General features: G+C 46.9%; 1 protein-coding gene across 2 annotated transcripts; it reads right to left on the bottom strand.

Annotated features, from left to right (window-relative positions):
• Positions 1-7668: 7668 nt before the first annotated feature.
• On the bottom strand, positions 7669-18636 carry Prpf19 (pre-mRNA processing factor 19). Of its 2 annotated transcripts, none has more exons than XM_027406673.2 (16): positions 18414-18636; positions 16273-16422; positions 16014-16090; positions 14812-15010; positions 14655-14728; positions 14501-14563; positions 13530-13571; positions 13355-13429; positions 13000-13075; positions 12724-12833; positions 11041-11196; positions 10774-10843; positions 10531-10616; positions 10154-10324; positions 9914-10019; positions 7669-8170 (listed from the first exon to the last, which is right to left on the bottom strand). In XM_027406673.2, the coding sequence occupies exons 1-16, from the start codon at positions 18430-18432 to the stop codon at positions 8073-8075; spliced, it is 1572 nt and encodes a 523-aa protein (XP_027262474.1). In that variant the 5' UTR covers positions 18433-18636; the 3' UTR covers positions 7669-8072. The 2 variants fall into 2 exon arrangements, with proteins under 2 accessions (XP_027262474.1, XP_027262475.1); XM_027406674.2 differs by having other exon boundaries at positions 14812-14953; positions 18414-18635.
• Positions 18637-22477: the final 3841 nt, after the last annotated feature.

Here is a 22477-nt window from a genome sequence, read left to right on the forward strand (position 1 = left end):
CCACACACAATACAGCACTGTTAACAAGCTTACATATTTCCTTACACTATTATTTTTAACCACCTTTTTTTACCTTTTAACTTTTTAAATTACTGCACATGAGTAGGTGCATATGTGGAGGACAGAGGACAACTTTGTGGAGTCAGTGCTCACCTACCACCTCTACAAGGGCTCTGGGGATTGAATTCAGGCCATCAGGCTTGCACAGCAAGTGTCTTTAGACTAGTCACCTCACTGACTTTTGCCATTTTAGAATGTACTCCTCTTTACAAAAATTGACTGTAAAACTGGACACTGTTACACCAATTGTAGTGTTTCCTACTACCAAAAGACTTCAGGGAAGCTGGGCATGGTGGCCCATGCCTTTAATCCCAGCACTTGGGAGGCACAAGTGGGCAGATTTCTGAGTTTGAGGCCAGCTTGATCTAACATGAGTTTCAGGACAGTCAAGGCTTTCAGCTGTCTCAAAAAGCTAAAAAGACTATATGGAGCAACTGACAAAATCTGTTTTATTATTGGGAGAGGTGCACATATGTGGGAGCCAGATGACACTCTATGGGGTCGGTTCTCTTTGACCTTTAACTAGGTGGATGCAAGGGATGAAACTTGTCAGGCTTGCAGAGTGTTTTTTTACTGCCTGAGCCTCACTAGCTCACATAATGAGGACCTGTGATGCTGTCCTCAAAGCAAGCCCCAACAGTGCTTAACATACACTGTAGCTTGGCTTTACTCTCCCAGGTCAGGGTCTGAGAGGATGCCTCTAAACAAGGGAAGGTGTTCTTTTGGGAAGGACAACACAAGTAGAGGGTAAGGGAGGGTCAAAACCTGGCAGTTTCAGCAATGGTAACAGCTTGTCTAGATGTGGGTATCCTCAGAGCACCGGCAAGGCTGCCTTCATGGCAAGGGGAAGTTCCCAGAGTCCCAGGACAAAAGCATCAAGCCTGAACTAAGTCCCACTGCACCAATTAATCGAGCACTAAAGGCGGCAGAACACCTTTTCTAGAAGAGGGCAGGAGACCCAGACACCAGCCACACTTCAAACTTCCCTTCTTGGGCTCCAAAACTAGCACATACTAGCACATACAGCAACAGCTGGCAGCATTGGATAGCAACAAGCTGGCCTTCACCCTGCCTGCCACTTGGGAATGGCCATCAGACAGGATAGAACCAGGCTATGTTCCAGAATGTCATGTTGATTTGGGCTGGGAAGAAGGTGGGCTCAGCAAGAGGTACAAGAAGAATCTGGAAAAAACTAGTCATCTCTAGGCCTGTGGCAGGGCATGATCTTAACTGTCACAAAGGCAACAAGCCAGTGCTCTCATTCAACACAAGTCCATTCTTCACCCACGGCTCTGACCTGCTCAATCAATCTTTGAGTTATGGTGAAACATGAAACCCCGAAGCCTAAGAGCATCTCTGCTTCTCCCTGGACCTGTTTTCACTTTTTAAATTGAGCCTAGTGTCGAATTCACAGGAGTAACAGTTGAAACCAGCTGATGAAGATACTTAGAATCATGTGGCACCAGCCAGCACTTTGTGGATGTTAGCAACTGACTGGAATGTCTCATCCTCACACCTCACTTTACCTAGCTTTTGGGGGTTTGTTTTTAGTTTTGTTTGGGTCTGAGGTAAAGTGCACAGGCCAAGATCCAGGACTGGGAAAACGCCACATTTAGGCTTTTTCTAGAAGAGGGCGGGAGACCCAGACACCAGACACACTTTGAACTTCCCTTCTTGGACTGCCCCCCAGCTGTGGCTAGCGATGACTTGGCGCAGGTACAGGCAGGTGTAGGATATATGTGAAGACCAGCATGGCTGAGTTAGAAAGCTGATCCCACCAATTAAGAGGGACCTAGGATTGACATCCATGTTTAAATAAAACATTACCACTCAGGTGCTGCCAACTGGAGTCACTTTGTCACTTTCAAGTTTAAAAAATGAAATACCTTGCATCATTCTTTCCTTTGGTTTTCTTTTTTCTTTTTTTCCAAAACAGGGTTTCTCTGTGTAACAGTCCTAGCTGTTCTGGAACTCTGTAGACCATGCTGGCCTTGAACTCACAGAGATCCACCTGCTTCTGCCTCCCAAGTGCCCAGCTTGTTTTTCTGTTTTAAGACTGTGTATGCCTGGAGGGTGAGGCATGAGCATGCCATAGCACGCACATGGAGGTCAGAGAAAAGTTGTTGAGTCAGCTCTCTCCTACCTTTCTATGGATTTTGGGGATCAAACCCAGGTTGTCAGGCTTGCACATCACTACCCACTGAGCCCTCCTCCCTTTCCTCCTCTAACCTTGTCCATATACTCCCCCCTTGCTCTTTGAAATTCATAGCCTTGTGTGTGTGTGTATTCTTAAATATATAAATACAACCTGCTCAGTCTATATGTTATCTATAATGTGTATGTTTGGAGAGCTCACAATTGTCACTTTATTATACCTGTATCATCCCTAACTACATTCTAAGTATTTATCTTTCTAATCCTTTGTTTTTGAGATAGGGTCTGATACAACACAGACTGACCTGATAACCCCGAACTTCTTTCTGATCCTCATGCTAGGATTACAGTCATGTGCCACCATGCCAGTTTTACTCAGTTTTACTGGGTGCAAGCAAAGAAAGCACTTTCTGAGCCAGGGTGAGGTGTGTGTGTGTGTGTGTGCTATACACCCTTAATCCCAGCATTGGCAGGCGGATCTCTTTGAGTTCAAGGACAGGCTGGTCTACGAAGTTAGATGCAGGACAGCTAGGGCTGTTAGAGATACAACCCAGACTGACCTGATAACCCTGAACTTCTTTCTGATCCTCATGCTAGGATTACAGTCATGTGCCACCATGCCAGTTTTACTCAGTACTGGGTGCAAGCAAGAAAGCACTTTCTGAGCCTGGGTGGTATGTGTGTGTGTCTGGGGGAGGGTTGGGGGTGGGAAAGGACACTTTCTCAGCTGAGTGAGCTATGTTCCCAGCCCTAGTGCCCCATTTTATATCATTTTAAACATCTGTGTTGTCTAGCTTTCTGCTGAACTAGGGGCACATCTGATCTACTGAAGGAAACCAAGCCTAGAACTTCAGGTACCAAGTGCTGAATGCAGTTATGTAAGCATGGACTTCTTTGTGCACTGCTTTCTAGGTAGAACTCCTGGGTCAGACAGAAGCCACATCCCTATGACTGCGGGCTGAGACTGTGTGGGGACCTGTCCTCCCTGTCCCTCCAGATGACGCTAGATCTTTGCCTATCTGAGCAGCAGAGGCAGCCACCACTGTCTTAAAGTGATTTTGCTGCTTTTAAAATTCATTTGACTTTTATGTGCACTGATGTGAAGGTGTCAGATCCCCTGGAATTGGAGTTATAGTTGTGAGCAGTTATGTGAGTGCTGGGAATTGAACCCAGGACCTCTGGAAGAGTAGCCAGTGCTCTTAACCACTGAACCAGCTCTCCAGCCCCTGGTTCTGCTATTAGAAGCTACACATTTTCATAGCCGCTTGCATCTTATAACCTGCTGTGTCTTTCCTCTCCATTCCTTCCTTGTCCAGAGAGCATTCACAAACCCAAGAAGCAACCTCCTTAGTTCTCAGCAACTGGCCATGGGCTTTTCTTTATGTGTTTCATCCTCCTTCCTCTGTTCCCTTCCTTTGGGGCTGTTACTTTGACAATGCAATGGCTGCCCTTACTTTGAAGTTACATGAGCATGTGATTTTTTGATAGGGTACTCTGTAATGACTATTCAAATGGTATATAGGTTCTGTCAATACCTCTGTATCAAAGGGTTCTGTGGATAAAACACATATTACACATGAACAACAAACTCTGCAACACTAAGTTTTCTATGCTGTCAATGATGGGGAAGCATTTGGTATCTAGGAAGGTATATGCCTAGATACCAAAAGCTCTCCTAGCGGCAGTGGAGTACCCCAGTGGGAGAGGGAGAGAAAAAAGGGGAGACAGAAAACAGCTCCCCTCTGGCAGTGGTGCACAACTTTAATGGGAGTGACAAAGGGAAGGAAAAAAAAGGAAGAGCTGGGCGGTGGTGGTGCACGCCTTTAAGCCCAGAACTCGGGAGGCAGTTCGAGACCAGCCTGATCTATATAAGAGCTAGTTCCAGGACAGAGAAACACTGTCTCGGAAAACAAAACAAAGCAAAGCAAAACAAAACAACAACAACAAAAAAACAGGAAGAAAACAGTTACTTGTTTCCACCTGCTGGCCTGAGCAGGCACCTGAGTCTGTGACAGGCTGTGTCAGACCTGATGGGCAAACCAGCCATTCTTCCTGACCAGAAAGCAGGGCTGCTTGTAGCCCATTAGATTTCCTCTCCTGCCTTTGGGCCACAGCTACCAGAGACTCAAGGGGTTCCCTTCCTCACCATACTCCCCACTAGATACTGAGGGCAAATTATTTCCATGTGCTTTGACTTAAAGGAAGTGAGGGCTGACCAGACAGCTCAGTTTGGTCTCTGGGACCTATGTGGTGGAAGAAAACCAGCCCCTACAAGCTGTGTTCTGACTTCCACACGTATGTCACGGTATAAGGACACAAGCCACACATACATGAGATAATATATATATATATATATATATATATATATATATATAATATATGAATATTTCAGATTTGAGTACTACAGCTCAAGGAGCACTCTATCCAGGCATTCCTGCAGGAACATGGACTGCAAATGGGCCTTTTCTCTTCCAATAATGAGACATACCAGACCAGTCTGTAGATGTAAACAACAAAGTGCCAAATTATGAATGTTTATATGCACTTAAGTCACTGTTGAACTAATGTGAGGGGGGAAAAGAGCAAGTCACAAAGATGGGATTAAATAAAAACAAAAACTCTGGGAAGTAAAAACAGCTTCTATTTTGGGAATTTCTACAGAATTCTGATGATGCTGACATTCTGCCTAGATGAGTGCAGAGATCAAAAATGCAGCTGAGAGCCTGCCAAAGGCAGGGAAGTCTGTGTCTAGGCGCCGAGAGGCTCCATCCAGAGTAAGGCGGGGCAGACCAGTGCACGGAGCTGGGCAAAGAGGAAGCTTGCCCATCTTGGTGCTGATGGACTTTTTTAAAAAAAATCCTCTGCCCCAGTAACGAGAAGTACAAGTCTCTTTTTCTAATGTGTGCTGTCTAAATTCTTAGTATGGGGGTAGAAGGGCAGAGGAATCCTGCAAGTTTTAGTCTTGGATGTACTCTGCTTTGTCTTGCCTCCCTCCTTGGTTTGACGAGCATTTGGTTTTTTGTTTGTTCAAGACGGGGTTTCTCTGTATAACCCTGGCTGTCCTAGAACTCAGAGATCTTTGCTGAGATTAAAGATGTGCACCACCACGCCCAGCTGGATTGATGAGCTTTAATATCAGGCTTAAGGATGGAGAAATTAGGCCAAGCCTTACCACTATAGGTGTCACTGGCAGCCGTCACAAAGCAGGGAAGCAGTCTGTAGTTACTGAGGGCCACCTTGTGTTCACACCTTGAAATAGCTCACTTAGTTCTCAGCCCTACAGGGTGGATACCACAGACTCATAGACAAACTGACACAGACTTACTGTAAAAAGATAAGAGCTGGGGGTCAAACCTAGCCTTGATGCCAGTGGCTACTAACCATGACTCCCAGAGACCTGTGGAGGTCACTAGCTGCCCATTGCTGCCTCAGCTTTGTCTCTGAAACTAGGCTTCAAATGCCAACTCACGGGATGCTTAGGTCAAGATGCTTCTCTGAACACCATCACCTGCAGAACAGTACTAGCACCACCTGCTGGCCGGGGCATGCGATGCAGGGGCTCTGCCAAGGTGCCAGGTTGAGCTGGGAGCCAGAGATTAATTACACTGCACCCAAGTGGCCTCTTTGGTTGATGCTCCAAGTTCAAGCACAATATAGACCCCCTGTCAGTTTCACAGTAAAAGGACATGGCTTTGAATGTTTACAGACTCAAATGCTTCTAGAGTACACTAAGCACCAATCCATTTCATAGCAAACACATTCTCTTTGTTCACCAGGCCTAGTAAGGCTCCTAGACCCTATACTAGGACTGGTGTGGCTGGTGACTACAGGAAGGTGGAGCCATTTAGAAGCCATCAAGCCCCAACTGAGAGTTGCTTGCTTTATCTCCCATCAGAGCAGCTGCAACTATGAGCAAGAGACCCCCGAGACTGGGCCTATTGACTGTCAATATTCTCTCATACAAGTAGGTGGAGAGAGTCGCTGAACCCTCACTTGTTCCTGCAACTCCTGGCCATCTGTATGTACTATATAAACTGGTATGCTATAAAGAGGGGTGGCTATTTGTTTACATTTCTGGTATTTGCTAGGACTCCCCTATCTGCGCACATACCACATACTTCACACCATTTCTGGCTTTTTTTTTTTTTTTTTTGGTGAATTATCAAGTTTATTGAGATGTGTAGGAATCTGAGCAAGGAGCACAGATGATACAAAGGCAGCTTCACCACTGAAAAGTCCAGCCCAGCATGGGCCATGACTCACCAAAGATGCTCCCTGTGGTCCTGTATCATTTGCAGAACAATTGCTGCTTACCTTGGGGGGGCCTCAGTGATCATTTGACTTCCAAGTGCATCCTGACCTTGTAAGCTGTCTTCCCTCCTGGGCCTTGTGTTTCCCTTACTGCCCAAGTCTCAGAAACCTATTTTCTCTTTTTAGAAAGGACATTTCTGGCTTTTTTACATTAGGCACTAGGGATCGAATTTAGGGTCTCATGCTTGCTTAGAAAGCACTTACCAACTGAACTATGTCCCCAGCCACTGTAAGTTTACTGGATACACTTTCAGGGAGCAGCAGGCTGCACAGTAACTACAACAGATGGTTTCTCTATCCTGGCAGATCGGGTAACTCTGAATTTCCTGGATCCCAGGACTTGCTGGCAGCACATATCCAGAGGCTTTGTGCTGTGCTTACAGTACAGACTATCTTGACTTGTCCACAGCCTCTAGGTGACGCCTCACTTCTCAGCTCTTCCTTCCCAACAGTCTCTCATCTGTACACACAAGCTCCCTTTCCTCACCCCAACCCTGCACACACACCTCACCTCACAGCAGGCTCCCAACACCAGCATCCTGGGGATGGTCCCAAGGCCCTCCTGGGCACACCTAATGGTAACTTGCCCTTCCACTCCACATCTCCTTTATCTTAACCTCAGAACCTACAACTTTTCTCCTCCTCTTTAGCCCCCTGTCCCCAGGTGACTTCCAAATGTAGCACAGTCACAGGACCCTACATTAATCCCCCCTCCCCACCAGGGTTTCCATCTAACTTTTTATTTACTGTGCATTAACTGTCTCCCCTGGGAGCAGCTCTACTTCAGCGGATTAGCTGCCAGTCAAGAAAATCTCTTTGGCCAGCTGGGAACAAGTTTGTATCACCCACAACTGAAGTTCCCCTGACAATCCATTCACAGCAACCACCAACAGGCTAAGGCTAATCTAATTCCTCACCACATTTCATTCAGGCTTGTGAGAGAGTAAGCACAACATGATTGATGGAGGCACTGGAAACAAGGTCCTGCCCGAGCAGGGGAGACTTTTTTGACAAATGGCTTCTAGGCTTTATTTTTGCTGCAGGGGAGGCTTCCTGATAGCCAGTGTCTCACATTTTGGTCTCTCCCCTTGTTCTTCCCAACTCAGGGTCTCTCTGGCAGACGGACGCAAGGAGATGACAATATTTACTGAGTGGATTTTTTTTTTTTAATGAAACTAGATCACTGCTTACAAAAACCAGCACAAGCTCTCCTGCCCCTCCCCTTCACAGTTCCCTTGGCTCACCTCCCTGTCTCAGAAGAGCTGAAACAGAGCAGGCATGGAACAGCTGCCACTGCTGGGGGAGGTGCCGGACTACAACTCTGAGCATTTATAGGGTGACAGTTCCTCCATGTCCGTTCCCTGGGGCCTGAAGGCTGCATGGATAGCAGTGTTCCATGTACCCTAGCTCAGACCATCATCCAGACCAGAATGAAATGACGTGAATGCCCCTGCCCCACCAGACCTCCCTCTTCCTAAGGTCCCACCCGCCCCCCAACTCTAACCCACTACTGAGATGAGGCCCAGAATTGTGAGAAGGCATAGGGCCTACAGACTGTAGAATTTGAGGCTCCTGTCCATGCCAGTTGAAGCGATGAACTTGGCGTGGTGACCAAAGGCCACTCCAGTGGTCAGGCCACTATGCTCTGAGGAGAGAAAAAAGGGAACTATAAGAAAGAAGGCTGTTTCTTCTTCGGGGCTGAAGAATGACATTGAATGCCATGACCCTGGCACAAACCCAGATGGTAAGGGTCAGAAGGCACTGTAAGACACCCTCCCAAAGACAGGGTTCTGTTCACCACTTATTTTAACCAGGACTCAGCACCTGGCAAGAAGCGGAGGTACTCAATCTTTTGTTGGCGGGATAAATTAACAGAGGAATACCAATTCCCTTTCACCTGAGCTTTCTGGGCAAGCATACTTCAGCTGGAAAACTCAGTGTTCATTCAGTATGTATGTTTACCTTTAGCTCTTTGCTTGGACCTGGAATGGTCCATTAGCCAGTTCTAGCTCAAACATGTCAAAGTCCAGGGCACACAATACAGGACTGGATCCAGAATAGAAAAAGCTGAGCTATCTTCCTCACAGGACTCAGATGGAGAACCAGGGCAGGTTCTTTCCAGAGTTAAGAAAACACCCGGATCTCACCAACTCTCCAGAGAAAAGCCCTCTTGTGCTCCCAGCTGGCCTAAACTCAAGGTGATTCTCTAGTTTAGCTATCAAAAATTGAGATTACAGGTGTGAGCTATCACACCCAGCAAGATCCCCTAAAGTTGAGGCTATAGCAGCTACTCAAGGCCATAGGTGACTCTAAGGTGAGAAACCCTCTTGTGCACCACTGTCAGCCTGACTTCCCTTTATTACTTCTAGTTATCCTTGTGTTGTAGTTATACTTGTGTTGGGGCTTGAATACTTGCTACTGTGGGAAAGGCCCCAGACTCCATCTCCACACAAAGGAAAACTGCCTAACTTGACTTTAAACTTCATCACTCACACATGATAGACCCCAATAAAGTTGACAAAAGATAAAAAAAACATGGGCTGGAGAGATGGCTCAGAGGTTAAGAGCACTGACTGCTCTTCCAGAGGTCCTGAGTTCAATTCCCAGCAACCACATGGTGGCTCACAACCATCCATTATGAGATCTGGTGCCCTCTTCTGGTGTGTAGATATACATGGAAGCAGAATGTTGTATGCATAATAAATAAATAAAATCTTAAAAAAAAAAAAAGATAAAAAACATGCCAGGTGTGGTGGTGCACATCTACTGTCCCAGCACTTGGTAGACAAAGACAGGAAGACCTCTGTGAGTACAAGGTTAGCCTGGTCTACAAAGTAAGTTCCAGGACAGCCAGGGTTTGTTATACAGAGAAATCCTGTCTCAAAAAACCAAAACAAACAAACAAAAAAACCTTCATTACTTCCCAGACTGGTTCTTTTTCATTGCTCAAATCAAGAGCCAATACCAAATAATATACCACAAGACACTGCTAACCTATGAGTTGCATGCACTTTCATGTAAACCCCTATATTTCCTACTGAGTGTTTGAAATTATCATTTCAATTTTCCTAAGGCACCAGAGAGATTACAAATTACAGAATTTGCTCCTCAACACACAACTTGGGAGAGGCCAGGTAGTAACACAACTCACAGCCAAACAGACTCACAAATGCTTTTCCTAGGCTACAATGCTCTACTGCCCCCAGACATAAGTAAAAGCAGCCTGGGGGTTGGGCTCAGTAGTAGGAAACTTGGTCAGGTTCCACTCCCAGGACAGCAAAAGTAGGAATAGTTTGGGCCTATCTAGGCCAAGCCCAGAGCTTCACCACCAAGTGAAGCTTCCTAGAGCAGATGTACAAGGCCCCGGAAAGCCACAGCCAGCCTCTACCTGTAAAGTGAAGAATCTCTGTCCACTGTTTGCAGATATAGATCTGGACATCTGTACCCCCAAGAGCCAGGTAGGTACCACTCTGGTCAAAGATCAGTGACTTCACCTGCCAAACCCCAAAGAAAGGCAATTACACAAATGTCAAGCCACAGAACAACTGGGACAAAGAGAAGCAGTTCACATGAACTCAGAAACCATCAGGGAGTGAGGACAAACAACTAAGACTGGGGAGGAGCGCACCTCAAAGTTGTTATCCAGCTGCAATGTCTTAAAGTTCTTCAGCTTGCGTAAGTCCCAGAGCTTGACTGAAGAGTCATCGGCTGCTGTGGCCAGGTAGTACCCATTCTCAGAGAAGGCGATACTGGTAATGGGGCCAGAATGGCCAGGGAAATTGGCCACATTGGTACGCTCCTACAGGTGGTGGTTGGACAAAAAATTATCACTTACGGGTTAAGATAGGAAGGGGCTTACCAAACTTCATGTCCTGTGCACCCACAGTTCCTTGGTGACATTACCATGCCACACAAACAAAGCCAGGCTTTCCTAAGCCTTGAGAAATCCTGGGGCCTGCTGACACACCTCATCAGTTCCTTCTCTAAGAGGCCTGCATGTCCTACCTTCAAGTCCCAGATCTTGATCTGGGAGTCCATGGTTCCTGTTCCAAAGATGAGCCCATCAGGATGGAACTGTGCACAGGTAAGAGCTGAGGAAAGGGGACAGGGATCTGTAGTCAGTAGTCACCGTGGCCTCTACACTGGTGCAGTGGTAAACACTGTCTTTAGAACAAATAAGCAAATGACTAAGTAAAACTTAAAGACAAACTGCAAACAAAAGAGTTCAGTGCCTCTAAGGACACTTACAGCAGCCGGAAGTCTCATCTGTCACCTTGGTGAGCACGCGCCCTGTCTGGATGTCAGAGAAGGCCCAGTACTGGAGGTGAGACAAAGAAGCCAATGAGTAAGCAGGTCTGGTAGCTGAGACCCTGATTCAGCACCTACTGGCAAAGATAGCTCCCACAACAGGGAAAAAACCTTTCCAGAACTCTGGGAATCTGGCTGCCCCAGCAAGATGGCCCTTCCTCCCAGGGTGAGTAGGCAGCCTCCTCAGGGCCCTAGCTGGGACTGTACCTGATCATCAGAGGAACTCAGGAGATAGTCTCCAGTAGCATGGAGGCTGAGGCCTGTCACTGCACTCTCATGGGCTCGAACAACCTGTACACAGGAGGTGTTTGGGACCGACCAAATCCTGATAGTCGCATCTGGGGATGCAGAAAACACCAGTTCCTGAAAGGAAAGCAACCAAGAATCAGATCCTAGGAAGTGAAATGTACTATAACACCCTTTTCCACAGTGAAAAGGACAGCCATAACTACCAGCAACTGCTTCTCCTTCTAGTCCCTCTCTGCCTGTAACCACCTATCTAAACAACAGTGCCTAAGAAAGCCAAGAAAAATAAATGCTGCTGAAATGGCCACACTGAGCCAAGTTGAGACCCTCACTACTTAGTAGTAAACAGGGCAACTGCAGCTGAGAGCTATTTTTGCCCCCTTTTAAAGCTGGGTGGAACTGAGGGACTGGAATCATGTGCACCTGCAGCTAAAGACTACTGGACTAGATGGCACAGATCCGAGCAGACTGAGCCTGTAAAGGAATATAAGGTCATGTTCCCATGTTCCTCACACTTAGACCCAAGGGCATGTTGATTGTCCAAAAGACCTGGGGCAGACAGAGAGCTTATTTAGTTTCCCAAATAAATTATTTCCACTAGTTAGGACAGTAACAGCCAGAATATAACAGCAACTATCCTTTCATTAACACATACTCATAAAAGCCAAAAGTAATACTAACAACGAATAAACAGGAAAAAAAGTACTTCAATTTGAATTAGTTTTTCAGTTTGCTATAGCTGTGATGGTTTGAATGAGAATGGCTCATATATGTGGCTGCTTAATCACCAGGGAACGGCACTATTTGAAAGGATTAATAGTGTGGCTTTGTTGGAGAAGTATCTCATTGGGAATAGGTTGGTTTTGAGATTTCAAAAGCCCATGTCAAACAGTGTGTGTGTGTGTGTGTGTGTGTGTGTGTGTGTGTGTGTGTGTCTGTCTGTCTGTCTGTCTGTCTGTCTGTCTCAGCTACTGGCCCAGTGTCAGGCTTGCCACCATGCTCCCTGCCATGATGATAATGGACTAACCTCTGAAACTGTAAGAAGCAATCCCCCAATTAAATGCTTTCTTTTATTAAGAGTTGCTGTGATCATGGTGTCTCTTCATAGCAAAAGAGCACTAAGACACAAATAGTCCTCTATTTCTCAGTTCCTTAAGTCTAAGAGAAAGACTTAACTGGGAGGCACTGTTTCAGCACCCCATGCAGCTGCATACCAAGCCACAGTACTCAACTCTTATGAGACCATTAATCTCCTCTAATAGCTACCTTTATCCTCTTTTCTATTTGAACTCACACCACTTTCAACAGCCAACATTTAATTTTGAACCCAACCACACAGGGTGTCATGGGAACAGACACCTAGCAGTCAGGACTATATAGAGCTTTACTGTCTGTAGTTTATCTATAAACGCTCTAGGATGTTTGTTTTCTTTTCCTAATGCAAAATTGATGTGAATGTGCTTTGTTGGTTGCATTTTCCTTCTCCTTTGGTTTGAGGGCCACAGCTTTGGGGTTCTACACAGAGACCCATCAATGCCCAGTTCAGTTCATCAAAAAGGTAGAGATTGGGTGATTGGTTCTGAAACTCAAAACTACTGGAACAGGACTTAGGAAAGGACAAGGGTGGCTGTGAAAGTACCTTACCTGAGAAGGATGAAACACCACGCTGGTGACCTTCTTGGTATGGCCTTTAAGAGTGGCCAGGATTTGCTCAGTACTCTTATCAAAGACAACAACGTTTTTATCTGCCCCACCTATAAAATATCCAAAAAAAGACAAAAAAATGAATCAGGCCTATAAGGATCCCAGTGCTAAAGAAGGTCTTTCTGTCCTCAAATCCATGCAGAGAACCAGGGGCTTGCACCTTCCCTTGCTCCTGCCATCTCCCACCTTGACCTATCAGGCCAGGCTCAGACTCACCAGTGAGAATCTTGTTGGTGTCCGAAGGACAGAGGTCCAGAGCAAGGATCCCAGGAATGCTAGCACTGTGTAGCCCCTATGCAGACAGAACCACACAAAATCCAGTCACAGCCAAATCAAGGCAGACCAGAGAGCCACACAGCTCCTCCACTCCCTATACCCTTTGGTATTCCTCCTCAGGCAAGGAACAAGAGTGAATTTTATCCCTTATCCATCCAGCTTGGCTGGCTGCCTGGATGCAGCAACTCCCTCACTGCATGGCAAGAAACCATGTCAGAGGCCTGAGCAGCATTTGCCCCTGCTCCTCATGCTGGCCCATCTTGCCCTAGAAATAGAGTCACCTCCAGCTACTTACCACATGGGATGCCACCTGCCGGTACTTGCTGAGCTCTTCGGGTTTCACCAGCTCCTCAGGCACAGTCTTTCCTCTCTGAGAAAACAGAAAAGACCCCAAAGAGCAGCAATTGAATATAGGTTTCAACTAGCCCCTCCTCCAAAAAGCCAAATGCTCACACCAGGGGTCAACTCACCTTCTTACGCTCCGTGGTTAGAACAGTGGCCTTGTCTTGAAGCTGTGGAGAACAATTTTCTGAGAAATGATTTTGCAAGGACAAAGCACGCTGGGTGCTGGTACATCTGGTATCATAAGCATCACCAAAAACATGCTATTTGCCAGGTTATGTGCTAAAGCTGACACATTTCCACTCTGGTCTTATAAGGTGAGGTATCCATGACCTTATGGTACAACTGAAAAAACTGAACATCAAAAGACTCACCTCCCCCCACCCAAGGTTACTAAAGTGACAAATGGTAGAACTAGTAGGGACAGAGCTAGGCTGTTGTGTTCTGGGACCAGGTCTAAGGTACAAAAATTAGAACTCAGACACTGTTGGACCCCACAAATGCAGACTGTACATTCAACAGAACCCTGCGATGCAGTCTGGAAGCCTGCCTTGCCCCTTCTCAGCTATGACTTACAGTCACAGACTCCTCATCTTAAGATAACTTCTATCTTGTAAGCAAAACCTGTCACAAAGTGGTTTAATATCAGCAAAGACCACAAAAACAGCAAGAGCTATAAGCTGCCCTTATCAGTAATTAAGTCTTCCCTACAACAAGCCTGTGAAGTGCATACCTCACTCTATTTAGAAACAAGGGAGCCGGGCGGTGGTGACGCCTTTAATCCCAGCACTTGGGAGGCAGAGGCAGGCGATTTCTGTGAGTTTGAGACCAGCCTGGTCTACAAGAGCTAGTTCCAGGACAGTCTACAAAGCCACAGAGAAACCCTATCTCAAAAAAACAAAAACAAACAACAACAAAAAAAAGAAGCAAGGAAAATGAGACAGAGAAAGGCAGGCTAAAGTCAGCCTAGTCAGAAAACTCAAGAGTGGCAGGGCAGGCTTTCCACTGCTCAGGGTGAGATTCTTACTCTAGCCCCAAGACCCATGGCACTGAGTTAGGAGGACATGTGGCATTCCCAGCAAAAGAGCATATGACTCACCTTCTGGATAATCTCAGGGGTCATTCCCACCAGCTCACCCAAATCCATGGGCTCTCCTGCACCCTGGAGAAAAGAAAGGGAGAATGGGAGGAACTCACAATACCAAAGGCACCTGTGTAAGGACAGCTATTGGGGCTTGGAATGGAACACTTACCACAACACTGGGCTGTGAGCTTGGCACGGCCTGAGGTACAATAAGACCAGCCTGTGGTTTCAGAGTAGCCAGAGCTGAGAGAAAAGATGATGTTAGAAATGGGACATTACAAAGCAGAGCCAGCAAAGGGTAGGGAACAGCAGGGAAGAGGAGACACCTTCTCGAGCAGCAGTGACTTCCTTCGTGAGACGGGCAATGACTCGGCAGGCAGCATCGTGTTGGTACAGAGCATGGGACAGCTCCTGGCGGGTTGTCTGCAGTTGCTGGCGAAGGGTGAAGCTGTGCAGCATGACTGCATCCTGGGAGGGGGTAGGCCACTGTGAGGACTGGGGGAGAGCTGGAGAACTCGGCCAGCCCTGGAGAAGAGGACACCACCTCCTATTCTACACTGAAGCCAACCTGAACTACTCAGAGACCCAAGCTAACATATGAGTGACCCTGAATGCCCTGTAAGGCATTCAGGCTCCTACTCCACACCACACCCTGGACACATAGACAGAAGCAAGATCTGGCTCCTTCCAACCCCCAGCTTTGCTTTACTTCAGCAGTAAAGCACATATGTTAATGCCATCACTTCTCTGAAAGGAAATAATGCTGCTGTGGTTATTTACTAGCTACCCTCAGCAAGTGCAGTGCTCAGTAATGAAAGAGAGTCCCTGACGTCACAAGGCAAATTTGTCAATTTTATTCTACTTCTTACAGAGTACAGACAGACAGGACTAATCAATGTCCTATAGTCAGGAAGGTCAAGCCTCAGAGACTGAGCAGTGTGCCCCAAGTCACAAAGGCTGACAGTGGAGAAAACTTTGGAATCCAGGTCTGCAAGACTTCCAACAAGCAGGCTCCTCTTGTGCTGCCATCCTGCTCCTCACAAATGAAATATGGCTGGCAAGAAATGAGGGGGCTGCTCAGTGGTACAGCATTTACATTAGCCCTGTGTTCATCCCCCCAAAGAGTCAGGCCTGGTGGGCACTTGTAATCCTAGGCACTAGGAGGCTGAGGAGGAAGCATCATGAGTTTCCAGACCTGTCTAGACCACAAAGCAAGGCCCTATCTCAAGAAAATAAGAGAGCCTGGAGAGACAGACAGTCCAGGAGTTAAGAGCACTTGCTGTTCTTCCAGAGGACCCGGGTTCAATTCCCAGAACCCACATGGGGGCTCACAACGGTCTGTAACCACAATTCCAAGGGATCACACACCCTCCCCCTGCCTCCCAAGCACCAGGCACATAAGTGACACACAGACATACATGTAAGCAAAAGACCCATACACATAAAATAAAAAATTAAAAAGAAAAGGAGGGCAGTCCCACCTTTTTAATCCCCAGGCCCAGAGGTGCATACTCTTCAAAGAACTCACCCACTCATCCTGCAAGGCTTTCAGAATGGCTGGGATGCTGGTGGCAGAGGGAGGCTTGGGCCGAATTGGGTGAGCAACTGCCAAGAGAGGCAGCAAAGCAGGTATGAAGAACCAGAACCCCGGGGGCTCACCCCTCCCCCACCCCTCCTTTCTTTATTCATTCACAGCCACCATCTTCTCCACCAGACTGGCTCCTCCTCCCACTCTTGAAGGCTGAGTTGAGCTGGCCCTGGACTTAGGCTATCGGTCGGGCGGGCACCTTTGATGTCGATGAGCTGCTCCTCTGAGAGAGGCTGGTTGTTGATAGGATCTGTGCCATTCTCTGCAATGTACTTCTCAATGAGCCGCCGCTCGTACACATGATTAGAGACAGGGGACACACATGGGTGCTCTGGCACTTCGTTGGAGACTATAGAGAAAGGCAGGTAGTGAACACAGGGTAAAAGGAGGCCTGGGCTAGATTGTATCGGCCCCCACAAGACCCTGTCCTCATACTCAGCTATCAGAAAGCAAGGTCTGTGACAGCAAGCCAGCTGGTACTTGGCCCTAGAATACTTGCCAACTACTTAACTAGGTTCTCTAGTCTGCTGATAATAAAAGCCAGTAAATAATAACTATATGTCAGTCCCATAAAGAGTGGTCAGTATGCCCTGCCATCTCATTTTTGAACAAATATGACTGACTAGGCATATGACAAATAAGTACACACAACTCAAACCCCTGCCATTCGTCTGGAGCCCTAGATGGAACAGGCAGAAAAATTTCTAAGCAATGTGACAAGCACTGATAAATTAAAAAATAAATAAATAAAAAACCTTTCTATAGTGTCTGCTACTGTGTGCCAAGCAAGATTCTATTCTAGGCACTTGACAGAATAGTCTGTGTACCCTTGAAGATGGGCACCACAGCTGTCACTGACCTCCAGGACAATGCAGATACTAAGCAGACACTTGATAAACATCAGAACATGGTACATCCTGGGGCTCAATAAAAAATATCCCAAAGTATGGAGCCTGGTAATGCTGAACTACCAAAAAGGAAGAACTCAAAAGCAAGCTCAGAATCAAGGTCTCTCTGACCTTCTCAGGCCCTCTTGTTTCTCTAACGTCCCCTAAACAGGGACAATTGGTTCACCTCAGCAGACGAGTGAAAGCAACCTCCACACTCAAGACTCTTCTGAGAGAGATTATTTATTGCCCGAGAGACTTATCACGTAACAGAACAGCTCTTATTCACCACATAATTCTGTTTGCCTTCCCACCTGAGGCCTCAAGCTCCTATTCTCTTCTGTGGCACATGGGTCTGTACAAGCTTCCCTTAGAATCACCTATTTTTGCAGGATTCCCATGCATAAGTAATGAAGTATGGGAGGAAACATGGCTTTCCTGTGCTATTCTGTTGGCTTATCTCACTCACATACTCAACCACTGAACACTTGAGTGAGCTTTCCCTCCCCTACAAAAAGGAAGGATGGCCCAGGGCATGTAAGCGTGCTCTCTCAAGATTAAAAGGAAACAAATCGTTCGAAAATACTTTGCAAACTGAAATTTCTTATGTGTGATGTGAATTCCCTTTTCTGTTTGTCATTTCCCTCCTTCCTTTCCCTCTTTGAATTAATGGCAACGTTCTGAGAAGAGAATGGAGAGGGAGGGGAAGCTAGTGATGTGGTAAACAAGAAGGTAAACACCCGCAATGCCGTTAACAAAACACCCAATGACAAGACAGCATACAGTATGGAAAAAGCATGGATCCGGGCTCAAAGAACCGAGCTCCACCGCCCAGCTGTGCCGCACACCCCTGGATAAACCTCATGCTTCCTAAGATTTCTGACGCCCTCTCTAAATCACGGATCTTTATTTCCATTCAGACAATTTTTTTTTGTAAGCATAAAATGGGATCATCGTTTGGAAGTGCGTCGTACATCAATACAGGTCTCCTAAATGGTCGCTGTTTTCATTAGTCATACTGCGCGAGGCTAGAAGCCAGACACCTGGCTTCCAGCCTTGCCTCCAAGTCACTGCGTGATCCCTGCAAATCGCAGACACATCGATGCCTAAGCGACGTTCCCGAGCAATACCCACTGCAACGCTTTCAATGGATGCTGCTGCAGATGGGGAAACTGAGGCCCTGGACCGCTGCTGACCAGGTCACAATCGGAGGCGGATGCTGGACACGTCCTCGGTTTTCCCACACCAGGAGCTGTTTTTCCCTGCACCAACTCCCCCTTCCCACCCCCCCACCCCGTTCAGGCCCGTCTCCGCTCAGTGTAACAACCACAGTCATTCTTCCCAGCTACGTGAATTGCGCGGCACTGCGCAAATGCACCCCGCACGCAGGGCCGCGGGCTCCGGGGCCCCGGCCGCAGCCACGCTCCCGCCTCCCGCCGCAGCCAGCACTCACTCGAGCAGATCAGGGACATGGCGCCGTCGCAGCGCTGCCAGTCGCCTCACAGCGGGCTCCCGGACTAGCTCTGCAGCCTCCGCGGGCCACTTCCGGTCCCCCGCCGCTTCCGGGGCGCTCGGACGCGGGTTAGACAGCTGCCCGGCTTGGCGATGCTCGGACAACTGCTTCACGTGGGGAGGTGGCCGGTGGCGCGCCTCAGCCTTCAGCAGCTAACGGAAACTGCCCTTTCCCAGCATGCAATCGAGCAGGAAAAGGCCCGCCTCGGAACACTCGGCTGTTTCCGCATTGGCTCGGCTCCTTCCGGCGAGCTCACCCAGAGGCCGGAGGCGGGAAGGTCAGTCGAAACTACATTTCCCATGAGGCTGTGGGAACCATAAACCCAGGAATTTGGCCAAGGCTGCTTTTGACGTGGTGCTGCTGTCACCCAGGGCACAGCAGTATATGAGACGGTCGTGTGCAGGACAATTACCTCAGGAGCTTATAAAAATACATATTTCTAGGGTCTGCCTTAGAGAATCTGTGGGCGTGATTCTGAAGCCTGTGTTCCTTGGCCTCTTTTTGAGAAACAATGCCAGGTGACCCTGTGAATAAAGCACAAATGAGTAAAGAAATTAACGCTGCCCAGGTTCTGTCTCTACTCTTATTCTGTGAATTTAGACAAGTCACTGGCTTCGTCGTCTACCACGTCTTAAACACAGTCTCTTTTCTAGACTGGAAGGAATTTAATTCCCAACGTCTTGTGTAGATATTAAAAGAATGGAAATTTTCTGGGCATGCTCATGTATGCCTTTTATCACAGCACTCAGCTGCAGAGGTAAGTGGATCTCTGTGAGTTCAAGGCCAGCCTGGTCTACATAGTAAGTTCCAGGACAGTCTGGGCTATGTAGAAAGACATAGAAACATGTCTCTAAATAAGTAATAAGAATGGAAAGTTAGAGCTGGTCATTGGTGGTGTACACCTTTAATCCCAGCACTCGGGAAGCAGAGGCAGGAGGATCTCTGTGAGTTCGAGGCCAGCCTGGTCTCCAGAGCGAGTGCCAGGATAGGCTCCAAAGCTACACGGAGAAACCCTGTCTCGAAAAAGAAAAAAAAATTGTTTGTGTGTGTGTGTGTGTGTGTGTGTGTGTGTGTGTGTGTGTGTGTGTGTCACAGCACATGTGTGGAGATCAAAGGAGAAATGGTTTACTCCTTCTATCATGTTGATCCTGGGATTGAAGTCAGGTTGTCAGACTTGGCAATAAGTTCCTCTCCCCAGTGAGCTATCTCACCAGCCCAAAGGGTGGTGACATTTTTGATGAGACCTAAATGAAGGACAGGTGTCAGTCCTGAGACCACAGGTTTCTAATGAGCCAACCTCTTCTACAGCCTTACCTCATCTTCTCAGCCATATTCGCCCTTCAATGCCCCCAGAATACTGGCATGTGGAGGCTCAAAATGTTTATGTGGACAGCTTTCATCAATTCCTTTCGCCTCCCTGGCCAAACCCTCCAGTGCAAACCTCAGCCTCATCTTAAGTATAGCCTCTTCTGCAGCCCCTTTCTTGACCTCTCACTGGTTTTTGGAATTCTCCAAAACACTTTTAGTAACTATTGTTTTAATTATTTATTTAGAAAGTCCTTTTAGCACCTGGGTCCTCTACTAGATTGTACTACTCTCTCTACTAGTTCTCAAGAGTCTAAGAGTGTCGCTCAGTGCCTGACACTTAGCAGAGACATTGCCAGTATTGTTTACTGAATGGCAGGCTGCCTGACAGGCCAGGCATCTCAAGTATTTAGATATAGAGAGGAAATAAATCAGTCTAAGTGGGGCTCCTGAACCCAAGGTGATTAGACTAGATTGGTCTGGCAACAAAGTAGCATTTCACTGCATTTTGAGCTATGAAGTGATAACCATACTTTCAGAAGTTTCCTCTGGAAGATACATACAAAATAGTTTGGAACAGGATAGTTTTGTGTAGTATCTGTTTCCTGTGAATTGAAACATTTCCTCAAGAGGGAGAAAGGAGTCCCCTAAGACTCAAGTGACAGTTACCAGGCTCAATAACTTCTGAATGTTGTTAAGATTCACAAAGCAGAGAGATGGCTCAGCGGTTAAGAGCACTGTTCTTCCAGAGATCCTGAGTTCAATTCCCAGCAACCACATGGTGGCTCACAACCACCTTGAATGAGATTTGGTACCCTCTGCTGGTGTGCAGGCTAAAGACTGTATACTAAATAAATAAAATCTTAAAAAAAAAAAAAGATTCTCAAAGCCCTCCCTAGTGTTATAAAGCAGCAAGTGATTTGGGGAGAGGAAAAACTTTTAGTGGAACTGCTTGCAAGTTGGCCAGGGAGCCCCAGAAAAGCAGTTCTTGTGAATCCTCCTTCATGCTGGGGTGGGCTTTTTAGGCATGCAGTTGACTTTGAGTCACCCGTAGGCCTTTAAGTGACACCTATAAACTTAACTGCTTCACCAAGCTAGGCTTGGGTGGAGTTGCTTCTTTGCCATCTCCCCAGGAAAAGCCACATACACACAAATGGAATAAAAAAAGAGAGACCTGGTATGATGGAAACATGCTCTCTCTCAATACAGCAGTGTTGAGAGAGAGGGCCTTTGGGAAGTGACTGGGTGTCGAGGGCTCTGACCTCATATACTATGGGATTAACAGGTTAGTGGATTATGAAAGCAGTGGCTTTGTTATAAAAACTTGTTTTATAGAGCTGGGGTCAGAGCTCAGTAGCAGAGTGCCTGCTTAGTTAGTGCAAGATCCTGGGTTAGATCTCTAGCACCACAAAGATAAAATAGGGCCAGCCAGATGGTTCAGCAGGAAAATACGTCTGCTGTTCAAGCCGGGATGACCCAAGTCCAATTCCCACATAAAAGGGAGGGGGGAACTAACTCACACACCTGTCTGGAATACTTGCTTGGAGTTACCACGTGATTCTGTCTGTTATGTTATATGTTGTGGCACTCTTCAGGTATTGGAGCCTTGTTCTTGGTGTAAGGATTCAGGCACGTTGCTGGCCTGTCACCTGGCAGAATACACTCAGGGAGTACCGTGGTCAGCCAGTGTTCCATGGCTGCTACATCACTACTTGGTCTGTACACAGGTGCAAAGGACCCTTTAAAAACAAACTCCACCCACTTTTATTCTCTTTCCCAATGTTCCTCTGAAGAGGCATTTCCTGCTTCCCTTCTCTCTCTCTCTCTCTCTCTCTCTCTCTCTCTCTCTCTCTCTCTGTGTGTGTGTGTGTGTCTCTTTCTTTCTCTCTCTCCATCTTTCTCCTCATTTTTCTCTTCTCTCCCCCCTCCCTTCCCTCTGTAATAAAACTTCCCACTCAAGCTCTTTCTCCTTGGCATGTGTGTCCTTCACCACCATGGAATTCAGCAAAGGTCCCCCACTCGCCTTATTCCTAACACTTGGTCTTCCTAGCCTTCAAAAACAAGAGCTAAACAAACCTCTACTGTTTTATAAATAGCCTCTGGTATTCTGTTACAGAAACAAAATATAGGGTATGACCTCTGGTGATTAATTATTATTCCCCTGTGCCTTGTAGATATTGTATTACAAATTGGCAATATCACATGAGCAGCATGTGTGTCTATACTAGGGAACTTATAGTTGTGATATAAATGGTATCGTGAAGTCAGGGAAAACGAAGGCTCTTGAAGCCTTTTTTAGTTTCAAAGGCCAGCTCCTCTAACAATGGAAAGGATTCAGGGTATAAAGGAAAGAAAACGTCTTAATACTTGAGTCTATGAAATAAAATTATTGCAGATAAATAGTAAAACATTTTTTAAAAAAATATATATAATTATGCCAGAGTCCAACAAAAAATATAGCAGAGAAGGGAGGGCCAGGGAAATGAGAGTTTGACACCATCCACCACCCTGGGCTGCAGTGGGGAGTGGGAGCTCAGGGCCTCTGGGTGTGGAGTGGTAACAAGTAATGAGAAAGAAAGGAGAAATAAACTTGGGATAAACCACGGCTGGGAGGGGGCGAGCTGGGGATGTATCTCAGAGGCAGAGAGCAGAGCACTTGCCTCACTTATCAAGGCCATGGGCTCCATTCCTGCACACAC

This window comes from Cricetulus griseus, chromosome 3, assembly GCF_003668045.3.
Source record: "Cricetulus griseus strain 17A/GY chromosome 3, alternate assembly CriGri-PICRH-1.0, whole genome shotgun sequence".
NCBI classification, from domain to species: Eukaryota; Metazoa; Chordata; class Mammalia; order Rodentia; family Cricetidae; genus Cricetulus; species Cricetulus griseus.